This window comes from Halyomorpha halys, unplaced genomic scaffold (assembly GCF_000696795.3).
Source record: "Halyomorpha halys isolate HHAL.00 unplaced genomic scaffold, Hhal_1.1 Scaffold233.1, whole genome shotgun sequence".
Taxonomy (NCBI): domain Eukaryota; kingdom Metazoa; phylum Arthropoda; class Insecta; order Hemiptera; family Pentatomidae; genus Halyomorpha; species Halyomorpha halys.
Window position 1 is genome coordinate 511,633 of NW_027111122.1, and position 13,097 is coordinate 524,729.

Sequence of the window (13,097 nt, forward strand, 5' to 3'; positions counted from 1 at the left end):
ATGTCACGTATTGATCTTTCGAATAAAAAAAAAATTTTGATTACAATTTAATTTTTTGTGTTATTTTTTACAATTTCAAGTTCTATCGGGCTTAAAAAAAGACCCTATACTTGTTATTTGAAATAAATTATAATTATAATGAACAAACCTATATTCTTATAATCTTCATGAAACATTTGATCATGTGTGTTTTGCCAAAAGGGTTACAATATAATTATTAGAATTTGGATAAACTGGGACTATTGCTATGTTTACAAGGAATCGTAGTTACTTTTTGGATGTTGGGATGGAAGACGGGTTCTCTCCTATTCATTTCTTCTCATCTTGTCTGAAGTTCTAATCCCTCATGTCTATTTATAGAAAGTGGACTTCTTAAAATGTGCTAGCTCTTTCTTCTCCTGTACAGGTCAATATTGCTATAAACGACTCTCCTCACTTTGTTGTACAGATAGTACAAGAGCCCAAGAGGAGAAAAAAGGCAGTTATCTCATCCCAATTTTTTATTACTTTAATGAAAACTATGTATAATTACTAGTCAAAATTGATGAGTCTGCCAAGTATAGGTAGGGGAAATAAAAAATGGCGGCTGTTTAAAAACCTTAAAAAAACATTAATTTTTCAGTCGGAACTCTATATCATAAAAACTAACAACAACACTAGAAAATCTAAGAGAACATTATTTAAAGAAGAGCAAATTTGCTGAAATATTAGCCCTAAAAAAGCTATTTACGTCCAATAGTTCTCGAGATATAGCTTTTTAAAAAGCAAAATTTCTTAAAAATGTTGTATGGGACGAACTGAAAGATCAGTAGTTAGTGAATTTATTTTGAAAAATTTATATCTCAAAAACTATTTGACATACAGATGTCTATTAGCACTCAAATTACAGCTAGTTTAGTGAGCTATAAAGTAGTTCATGATGTTTATCTTTGTAGGATTAATAGTTTACATGAAATTTGCTAAAATAAATTGATTTATAGATGTTCGGACAAATTTTCATTTGCCAAATTTATATTCATATGTGAATATGTTTTTATGATATTCACATATGAATATAAATAAATACTACCTCTACGAAGATAAGTGTCATAAACTACTTTATAGTAAGTTAAATTTCCTTTATTTTGATTGTTGGCAGACATATGTGCGTCTTGTGGATCTAGATATATATTTTTCCAAAATCCAACATTTTATACGAACAACTAGAAATTAACATTTTGTGAGTTTATTTTGTCAAATATCATAAAAACTACTACTCCTTCAAAGATAAACATAATTAACTATTTTGTAGTAAATTTAACTAGCTTTAATTTGAGTGATGTTAGACATCTGTACGTCCAATGGTTTCTGAAATGAAGTTTTTCATAAATCAAACTTATTGGCCGAACAACTATAAATCAATTTATTTTAGCAAATATCATGAAAAATACTATTCCTACAAAGATAAAGGTCATAAGCTTCTTTATAGCCCATTAAATTAGCTTTAATTTGAGTGCTAATAGACATCTGTACGTCACATAGTTACCTGAGATATAGATTTCTCAAAATAAATTAACTAACTACTAATCTTTCAGTAGATTTTTTAGAAATTTTGCTTTTTAAAAAGTTATATCTATATAGAACTATTGGACGTATATCTCGAGAACTATATAATAGCTCTTTTAGGGCTAATATTTCAGCAAATTTACTCTTCTTTAAATAATGTTCTCTTAGATTTTCTAGTGTTGTTGTTAGTTTTTAAGATATAGAGCTCCGAATGAAAAATTATTGTTTTTTTAAGGTTTTGATACAGCCCATTTTTATTCCCCCTACCTATACTTGGCAGACTTATCAATTTTGACTAGTAATTATACATAGTTTTCATTAAATTAATCAAAAATTGGGGTGAGATAACTGCCTTTTTTCTCCTCTTGGGCTATTGTACTATCTGTACAACAAAGTGAGAAGAGTTGTTTATAGCAATATTGACCTGTACAGGAGAAGAAAGAGCGAGCACATTTTAAGAAGGCCACTATAAAGTGTGAAAAAGAATAAATAAAATAATAAATAAAAAGATATAAATAAATAGACATAAGGGATTTGAACTTCAGGCAAGATGAGAAGAAATGAATAGGAGAGAAACCCGTATTCCATCCCAACATCCAAAAAGTAACTACGATTCCTTGTAAACATAGCAATAGTCCCAGTTTATCCAAATTCTAATAATTATATTGTAACCCTTTTTGATGTAACCAATTTTGACTATTAATTATACATAGTTTTCATTAAAGTAATCAAAAATCGGGGTGAGATAACTGCCTTTTTTTCTTCCCAGCTCTTGTACTAAGACCAAGATCTTTACCCAAGCCTCCTACTTCTTATTTTTGCAACTAGATGGCATCTTGAATTTCATTTCAAAAGTGAGGGGGCACCTTTTTCAAACAATTATAGTTAGTAAATATAAAATTTAAAAATATCGCTTTTCGCTCCCTTACCATGGAAGTACTTAAAAAAATTCATTTTCAATCTACAATTGCTTGTTTGTTTCAATTCACTAACCCATTTGGTCAGTTATTAAATGAGAATTCCATTAAACAATGCACATCATTTATATAGTCTGTAAAAAAAAAGTTACTCTTCGCTCCCTAATTTTAATATTTGTTCATCATTTTTCTGAGCCATAATTAAGGGATAAAGGATTAATATTTACAAGAAACCAATTTGTAAAAAAATTACTTTGTCCGTTTTTCATTATATATTTCGAAGCTGTCATGATGAGGGTGGATTTTTATCCTACGCATATTCGTTTCAAATAAAAATGAATTTACCTAGCCTATCATTGAACAATCTTTGAAATCTTATATACTAACGCTAAGCTCTCGATGATAAGTCTGCACTGATAAATACAAAGGATTTAAGTCCATATTCTTGATTTTTCAAGAGACGAAAAATAAAGTTCTAAAATTCTAAATAAAAATTTATTTCTTCAATACAGTTTTAATCAGGATATTATCATATTATGGAATTTTATGAGCGAACTATAAATTCAATTTTGAAGTTTTACTACATACTTATGAATCTGACTGTACTCAACACTCTTTGAGCTTAAATCCTTTATAAATTTATAAAATTCTTTGGACTTAAATCAGTACACAATTTTAATAAGAAATAAAAAAAATAACAAAAAATTAAAATGAAATAAACCTTAATAATATGTAAACGCGTTGCTTGAAAGAAATGGTTTAATCTACATTACTCCTACAGGGTTAATTTACTTTGTGATATAATTATTCCCTTTCATGTATATAGTCTACAAAAATAATATATAAAAAATTGGGATGAAAGGATTATAAAATCAATAAATCCATAAGTATTATGGAATAAAAATAAATTGTGTTTATTAATTATATTTTGTTAACAAAAATATACATATAATTATGTTTTTTTTTAAACTGAATATTCATTCATCTTTTGAGCCCAAATGTTGGCGATGTCGCTCAACTTGTCCCAGATTTGGATGGTACCTTGGCAGCTCATCAGGTATTTGGAAGGCTGTGTATTAATTACATACCTCTAAATTCTGAGCCTGTAGATTCTTATTATAAACAGATAAACTCTTCTCGTATGTTGTCAGTTTTCATAATCTTGTTTTTGGTCAGTTTTCTTAGTATGGAAAAAAACAAACATAATTTTTATGGTAAAATGTATAAATAATATAAGCAGAAGTGCTTAGACTAAGGTTGATAACCTGTTAAATTGATTAAATTAAATCTATTTTTTTTTAAGGATGAGAAATATTAAATATTTCCAACAATCAATAAAATTTCATTGAGTTTTAGATATTTATATAATAAAAACTAAATATATACTTTACTCAATGCATCCAACTAAACGCATATTACAACAAATCTAAGCTAAATGGTGAGTTCTTAGTGAATCTTAAAATATTATAAAATTATTAAATCTCTTGGTAGTTTTAGGAACCAAACAAGTGTTTAGAAAACTAATTAGTCAAAATACTTTTTAGGTTCATGAAACTACTGGATAAACTTCAATATTAATAGAAAATTTTATTTTTGATAGAACAATTCAGGAAGAAGGATTTGGATTTAAAGTTATGCTGCCATATTCAGCAAGAAACAATATTCTTTAATTCCAGAAAAATTCATTATTTATCAGCACGAATCTTGGATTTTAGTTTATCAATTCATATTACTTTATTTTTTTCACTTTTGTCCTCAGTTATAATCCTTTATTTATTTAGGTTACTATTATTATAGAACTAGAACATGTAATAGTTTTCAAATAGTGCAATATTTATTCCTAATTATGTTCATAATGTGAATATTTTAATTGAAAACAAGATGAAAACGTTCCATAGCTTACTTGTCCAAATAAATAAAGCTGGCCTAGTTATTTACTGTATTATTGGTAGTTTGTGTTCATGGTTGATCATGTAACCTTGATTTTTTTCTTCTAGACATTCAGAGTAAGGTGGTCAGTGGTGATGCTGCAGTAATGAGACTTCCTCAGCTACAATTGGCCAAGAAATGGTTTTAGTTTTATAGATCTAAACCATCTATTACTTTTACTGAGAGTATGTCTAGTTTCACACCAAGTTACTATGGAAACATAGTTGGGACTTTGGCCTCACAGAACATAACCTGTTTGAATCTGGACTTTGTTTAAAGTAGTAACATTAACCAATGGATAACAGAGGACTTGAAAAAGTGAAAATCTCAAATTCAGATTCGATAATTAACATAGGAAAAGCATCAGATCTTCATTATATGCCAATGAGATTTAAGATGGTGTGGAAGAATTTTATACTTCACTAAGATATCATTTTTTTTTTTCATTTACACAAATTATAACAATTTGTTTGCATTGATTGTCTTGAATATTCTATAAATGGCTATAAAAAAACAGAATTGAAAAATACTATATTTTACAGAGTATTCATTTCCAAAAGGGACTATAAATTTCAGGTTTCATTGAAGTCACCCCTAGATCTTATATAGTACAGGAGAATAACAGTAGCTGCTACATCAATCAACTTGATAATTTCTGTGGATGTTAATTAGTTAGTGGACATTAAAAACTGGAATTTTTTCAAATCATTAATACCAGTATTAGAGAAACCAGAAATAACCAAAAAAATGTATTTTAACACCGAATAATTACTACAACGTAAACTATTTAAAAGTTTTGTATATTTTTATAACAATTAGAGCATTAATCAAAGAATGAGGCAGAATATTGATACAGTAATCATACCCACATTAAACAGCTACTTACAACATTCACTGATCATACTACCGCCCATCACTTGGGAAATGGGCACCTACTGCTGTACATCTCTAATTAAAAATGATAAATTAGTTCGGTGATTTTAGTGAAGCAGAACTAGGCTATTCAATGTTCTCTTCAAAGTTTATTATCAGATAATTAATGAACACATGCCCTTAGGGAGGTCGCAACAAGCAATGTGCTTCCTTTCTGCTGCTAGTACCTGTTGATTAATATACAACTAATCAGTGTAAATACTCAAAAAAATGTTTATTCTATATAAATAAACCATGTTAACTAATACAAATACAATATCATTAAAATTTCTGGTTATTAACAACAAAATGATTTATAATTGGAACAAAATTTAAGTTTAATTTATTTAACCATAATTTATTTATTTTATATTTTTGGACGTTTTGAAAAACCTGTACATTACTTAATCCATGAACAAATTATCATATTAGAAGATGTTTGGTCTTATCAATTTTTCTATTTACTTTATTCACAATTATGTTGTCAATGTATTGATAACAATCAATATCTGAATTGAGGAAAGCTAATTATTTGTTAATGTTAAATAAATGAGAACAGTAATTATGTAAGAGAATGAATGGCATCTACTAGAAAAAGGTATAATAAAAAATTGAAGCAATATATTTAAATAATCCATTTAGCTTAATATTGTATCATAATATTAAGCTAAATGTATTATTTAGTTATAGACATTAAGTAATTAAGGTAATTAAATAAAAATGTATAAATAATTTGCTTTTCTCAATCTATCTAATGATTGTTATCAATATATAATATGTCAATATAATTGTGAATAATGTAAATTTAAAAATGAATGTAAAGGTTGATTGATTGGTAAAAGATCTAACTTCTTCTAATATAATAATTTTGATAGACTATAATAAATAGACCGGTTGTCCGAAAAGACTAAAAGATAAAATGAAAGAGATAAGATGTGAGGGTTTTTTTTCTTTGAAAATAAAACAAATAAAAAATATTTTATACCCTTAGCCACATTGTAAATAGTTAACCTTATTTAATTTGAATAATGGATTAAATAACATGGTCAAACTTGGCACGAAATCAAGCCTAAATCCTTTAAGCAAATGTTATGAATCAAATATTCAAATTAAGTCTCTGAATAAATTATTAAGCTAGAAGCAATGAGTTGTTTGAATCTAAATAGTAATTTTTTAAAATGATCTAAATATATTAAATGTTCTAAATACTAACTTTTTTCTCCCTCTTCAAAATATGTGCTGGTAAATAAATACTCAGCTCTTTTCTGAAATTAAAGAAATAATTAATTTAGAATAAGCAGAAAATATAATCATTTGCAATAAAATACACAATTCTTTGAAATATTATTAGTGCTGAAATTGTTTTAAACAAAAATCTACAAAAGGTGATAATGAATCAAATGTAAGTGTCTCATTTTAACAAATATTTTCATTTTTTACGGCAAAAATAAAAATTTTTCCAATTATGATATTAAAAACCAATTTTATTTTTAAACAATATGGAACAGTTTATATTCAATATTTTATTAGTATTAAGGAATTATTCTGTGATATACAAGAGTTTCTGAACCAAATATAAACTTCTTCTAAGAAACAATATTTAATTAATTTAATGGATTGAAATCACTATTTGGTAGTGACCAGCCTCAGAGCATACATATCAAATGGAAGAAAAATTAAGGCATAAAGACTTGTGAGATACACTATCACCAAGCTTACCGGGATCATTTCAAACAAAATGATGATGGTTTTAAATATGAGCAGCATGCTGACGATTATATGGAGCCCCCATATGGGGAAGATGTTCTTGTCGCCCTCATGCAGCTAAAGACCAATAAAGCCGGGATTGATGGTCTGCAGGCTGAACTTCTCAGGCAGGGTGGGCCTTAAACCATAAAAAGATTGCATAATCTCATAATGCAGGTATGGATAGAGGAAGCTATACCAGAACAATGGAGAACTGGCATTATATGCCCCATACTGAAAAAGGGTGATTCCCTAGATTGTAATAACCATAGGTCCACCACACTGCTCCCCACAATATACAAGATATTCTCTAATACCCTCAATAACAAGCTACGTCCTTTTACGGAGAGAGTGATTGGGCAATACCAGAGTGCCTTCACTAGGGGGAAGTCCACCACTGACCAGCTGTTCAGTTTAAGACAGATGCTCGCGAAAATGAATGAATATAACTTCAAAATACTTATGATTTTTGTTGAGTTCAGGTAGGCGTATGATAGGGTGTGCTGAGGAAAATTATATATGGCAATGGAAAAACTTGATATCCCATCAAAGCTAATTAGGTTAACCAGAGTGACAATGATGGACACCAAGGCCCTGATTCATAATGACAGCTAATAGTATTAGTTTAAAATACAAGTATAGAAAAAACGTGTTAATTACACTAATATTTATTTTTTTTCATAATTGGGAGGACTATTAGTGATATTAAAGGAGTTTAAAAGTACTAAAGTACAAGTTACTATTGTACAAGTCAGTGTAATTGTATTAAGTTAAATCTATAAGGCTAATAGTATTAGTTTGTACTTTATTATAAAACAGGGTCCAGCTGTCGTGTAAGAGTGCAAGGAGATTTGTCAAATAAATTCAAGTGCAAATGAGGTCTGAGATAAGGTGATACTCTAGCAGACACACTCTTTAATCTAGCTATAGAAAGCATAGTGAGAGATGCTGGTGTACAGAAAACAGCCACATTATTTAGAAAAAGCACCCAAACACTGACATATGAATTATTGGGAAAACCTTAATGGCTATGGTACGCTTACTGCTTGCTAGAGGCAGCAACAATAAAGATAGGCCTAGAGGTCAATGAGGAAAAAATGAAATACATGACAACTGACAGCCGTCAAACAGGTCCAACAATTCAAGTTGGTATATACAACTTTGAAATAGTTGATAGGTTTCAATATTTTGGATCGGTAGTGACTGCGGATAATGACATGAGCCAGGAGGTGAACCAAAGAATGTTATCATGGCCTCCTTTACAAAGTCCCTATAAGACCTGTCCTGACTTAGGGGTGTAAAACACAGACACTGACGAAGGATAGTGAGGAAAAAATGTTAATTTTCGAGAGGTAAGTCCTTCAGAAGATATTTGGCTCAGTGAAGGAGAATGATGAATGAAGAACCAGGTGAAATCAGGAACTGGCCATCTTGTACAAGGAACCAGCTGTTATCAGATGTATCTGGATAGCTAGGCAGAGATGGGCGGGCCACGTTGTCCAGATATACGAGACTTCTCTTCCAAGGAAGTTGTACAGCATGGTGCCGGGTGGAGAAAGGAAAGTGGGTAGATAAAGTTGAGATGGAGAGATGGAGTAAGTGCCGAAGCCAGAATCCTTGGAATCAGGAACTGGTGGAGGGCTGCTGATGATAGGGAAACATGGAGGACAACTCTTGAGGCAACCAAGATCCAATGGCCTTATGCGGTGAATTCACCTCCTCTACTTTTCAGGTTCGAAAGTAAATTTGCCCCGAAAGTGCCATCTCTTGAAAAAAAACTTACTAAAAATCGGTACATTTAGCCTTAAGCAAAGGATACCTAAATATGAATGGCCGTAGCTTCAGTAGGATAATCATGAATGGAGTAAATTTTGATTAATAATATGTATAGCACATCCTCTTTCAAAATTTTCATGTTCATGTTTTGTCAAAACTTAAATTACTTAAACTTGAAAAAGAAAACTGATCTTAGTGGGAAAAATATTTGTAGAACTGAGCTTTCCTGAACATCTTGTTTTTGTATAAGTTTGAATATTTTGAATTCAAGCATGAGACGTGGTTCGAGGAAAAGGTATTTACATCTAGTTCTTTCCTCCTACGATCTTTATTTAGATTCTAATTAGAAATAATGACCGAGCTGCTGTCCTTGACCTAACACAACCTGGACTGGGCAGTTGAGGTATAAAATCTTCTGCAATTCAGCCAGCACCTCTCAATTCTGGCCATGTCGCCGTCACTCATCTACGCCTTCCTCTTCATTCTACAGCACATTGCTCTCTCTGTAAGTATATAGTATATAAATAACTTTATAAGGTGGGTGTTTAAATAGTACATTTACTATACTATAGATAATGTAATGTATGTGATTCTTCCAATCGCCATGATGTATTTAATGGTTATTATATACTATTCGATTTTTCAGAAAAATCAATTATTGATATTACGGGATGTAATAGTACGGGAATATGGTTTTTCTGTCAATGCATAGCGTTCACGAAATAAATTCGTAACTACTCACAATGTTATCCAAATCCAAGGAGATTTCAGCAAAAGCAATTTAAAATAAAATAAAATTTCTAAAACATCTTATTTAATATCCTTGGTTCTAATTCCTTTTACAAAGGTTCGGTCCATACCTTTTCGTTCAATTACTAAGCCCCTTCTTTCTAATTCCTTCATCAATAAGTATTTTATATCACTTTGCTAAGTCAATGGGGTTAAATTATATCAATACTATTATTATGGCATAGTGGTTTTATATTATATTATAAATTTATAATATTCTATTATAAATTAAACCGATTGCTTTTTGGATGTAATATAAATATACCCGACCCAGTTCGCAACGTCAGTTGGTACCAATTATTTTGATGGAGTACTCGTGCCACAGGTTTCTGCCAAATACATTTTGTTTGAACCGGACAGGTAAAATACTATATATGCAAAATATATGCATTTTATAAAAATAAGAACTAAATGATGTTTGAGAGGCCTAGAAACAAATCTAGCTTTTTCGATAGAAATTTTTTTTCTAGCCTACTACATGTGGTACGATTTTCTGTTTATGTGATTTTGTATAATTACAAACTCATTTAATAAAATTAAAAATATTATTTTGTTATTCTACATCTGAAAACAAATCTATCTATATATAATTATACCATAATTCCATAAATAGAGCACAGTTTTGGGGGAAAAAAAGTATGTAAAAATAAACCTGATCTTCGTAAATAAATTAGAACCGGAGATATAAAATAAAAAGTCGTAGAAAATTTTCTTTTATTTAAATTTTTTTATTAGTATGGGTCGGAAGAGCGGAAATTCAACTATATAACAGTCACAGTTACATTGGATTTGAATAACATTGTCTAGGGTTTTGAATTTATTTCGTGAACGCCGTACATATGCAGACAACAAAAATATTTAAAAAAAAAAAACCAACACAAAACATTCTAATTTTTTATTTATATGAAATTTTTTATTTAAGTTTTTTAAAAGCCGCTCAAAATCTAACTTGATTTTGCCAGAAATTTTTTTTCTTTTTTATCTGTTTTCGATTTTTTGATACAAGAAATCCAATTTACAAAAGCAACATCCGGTATTTATAATCATTCCTGCACTCAAATTCATTTGAAACAACAAAACGATCTTTCGTTCTTATTCAACTGAAATGTAAATTAATTGGCATATAATAACCATTTAATATATGAAGAGCAAACGGAGCATACGATAATAGAAAAAATAAAGATATCATAGAATTATGTTAAATATTTTTTCCTTGGCTTCCTGGCGTATTGGCAAGAACCCTCGGACTTGTTTTTAATAATTTTTTTATCTAGACGGATTTGAATAGATCTAGCCACTTTGTTAACACCATATTTTACTGTATATTGTTTTAAAATAACTTTTTTAAACAACATTTTTTCCCATTATTTTTTTTTGTAAAACAGTTTAATAGAAATGTATTTGTGTGCTTACATGTTCTAGAATGAACATCTATTTTTCCCTGTTACTATGTATGGGACCCAAAATTGTTTAAGGACTTAGGATGAATTAATTATCAGATCGTTTAGATAAGTTCGACTGTTGTTTCAATTTTTTTGAAGGAATAAAAAAAAATCTAACCGTGATATATATTTTTGTTTCAGGAGTCCCTTTTTGATCTCTTCAAATTTTCACATCGAAAATTTAGTTCAATTAAAATACTTTTCTGATCTAGCTACGTTAGAAAAGTTAAATAAATAAAAAAAAAAGTTTTAAGTAGTGCGCGTAATTAACTTCATTTTTTAAATAATGAATAAGAAATAAATAATTATTCAATAAATAACATTTTCAATTATTCTATGAATAAATAATTGGAATCATTTGGGACTGCTCCTCGGAGGAACGCCTATCAGATACAAAAAAGCATAAAAATTACAAAACTAATACATATACAATTATATATGGAGTTGGCCTGCAGTCGTGATATAATGAAGATCCCCCTATGTTATTTTGTGTTAACCGAAGTTAAAGTCCATCGAATTGGTTCAAGATTGATGGACATTGTAGAGTTCTTATTAATGTGCAGGTGAGAAGAGACAACAGTACAGGCATAAATTTGATTGTTTTGATCGGAGAGGGCAGTGGATGTGAGGCAGAAAAGTTGCCCGTTCTAGCTGGTTCGGTAAGTATAGCTCTTATCTAACCTTCACCGGTTTCATCAAATTCAAATCAACTGATAGTTATCAAGTGATTTAATTCTCCTAGAAGTGCGAATAACAATTGATAATTTCATCTGCCACACTTCAAGCAATTTTGGTGGAAATTTGAACAACAACAAAGAAACCAAAATAATAAAAGAATCGCTACAAAAAATGCAAACTCAATTAACAACTGTTACAGGCTCGGGAAAAAAAATAATAATGAAAAGTCAAGACCCATAATGATATCCTTTAATAGCTATTTAGAAAAACAAAAGGTTATGGGAAAAAAAGGAAACATTTAGGAGAAATCAAATTTTTACTAAACACGATAAAACACCTGAGGAAAGTTCATATATTAATAGATTAGGAAGTTTTGACAGCACCTATTCATACAAAAAACAAATTTTTCAAAATGAAGGAAAGTAAATATCATATATCCGAGATTGAAGAGCTGCTTACAACTCTGGGCTAGGGTGGGCTATACCCGAATTCACCACCAGCCCAAACAACCAAACGTAAAAAAGTAAATTAAAAATTATAACAGTTTCGATTTCGTGACAGAACATCTGCACTTCTCAATTAATAATAAAGCTAACATACAATTTGAACACAATGATTTAAAGATAGAATTTTGAAAGGTTATATAAGGAAGTTATAATAGTTATAAAAATAAATTAATGAATGATGAAATTAGGAAGAAATTTCAGCTTTTTCAGAGTCCCCGATAAATACTGAAAATACTAGTATAATATAATACTGAATAATACTACTATCCTAACAATAAGCCCTGGACGACAACATATGATGTTATTGACAAGGCCAATGTCAAGTACCAAAACAATGAGATATCCTCTGGAAGGCATCAGCATTATTATTGTAGAGAACACATCGCCGCCCCGTCCCCACCACTTCCAGCTCTACCATCGGAGCCTCATCATCATCAACATAAACAGCCTGTGAGTATCATGAGTACCAAACCAGATTCATGAGAACCGAACCAGATTCATGAGAACCGAACCCGATTCACGAGAACCGAACCAGATTCATGAAATCCGAACCCGATTCATGAGAACCGATTCTGATTAATGAGAACCGATCCCGATTCATGAGAACCGAACCCGATTCATGCCGAAACTGAGCAATATTAACCAAAATCAGTTGTTTGAATTTCTGTCTGGACCCTCAGGATTGGATCTTAAACTTTTTATACATATATATATATATATATAAGTTAAGTATTGGCAACTGACATGCTGTTTTCCCTTAACCTTCACCTTGTTCCTTATTCTCCTACCCATCACACCCAATTTTCCGACACCTGGTTAGACCTTTACATCTGTGACTCCCCCATCAAAATCCTGTC

General features: G+C 30.1%; 1 protein-coding gene and 1 long non-coding RNA gene across 2 annotated transcripts in view; one reads left to right on the forward strand and one right to left on the reverse strand.

The window, feature by feature from the left end:
* Positions 1-3,352: 3,352 nt before the first annotated feature.
* On the reverse strand, positions 3,353-8,736 carry LOC136796201 (uncharacterized). Its single transcript, XR_010843897.1, has 4 exons — positions 7,023-8,736; positions 6,517-6,568; positions 5,278-5,491; positions 3,353-3,642 (listed from the first exon to the last, which is right to left on the reverse strand). It is a non-coding gene; the product is annotated as an uncharacterized lncRNA (long non-coding RNA).
* A 377-nt stretch (positions 8,737-9,113) lies between these two features.
* Positions 9,114-13,097, forward strand: part of LOC112211896 (ankyrin-1-like) — a 14,556-nt gene continuing 10,572 nt past the window's right edge. Inside the window, exon 1 of the mRNA XM_067049199.1 lies at positions 9,114-9,330. Within this exon, the coding sequence (XP_066905300.1) occupies positions 9,274-9,330 (57 nt within the window). The 5' untranslated portion in view covers positions 9,114-9,273. The remainder of the gene's footprint in view (positions 9,331-13,097) is intronic.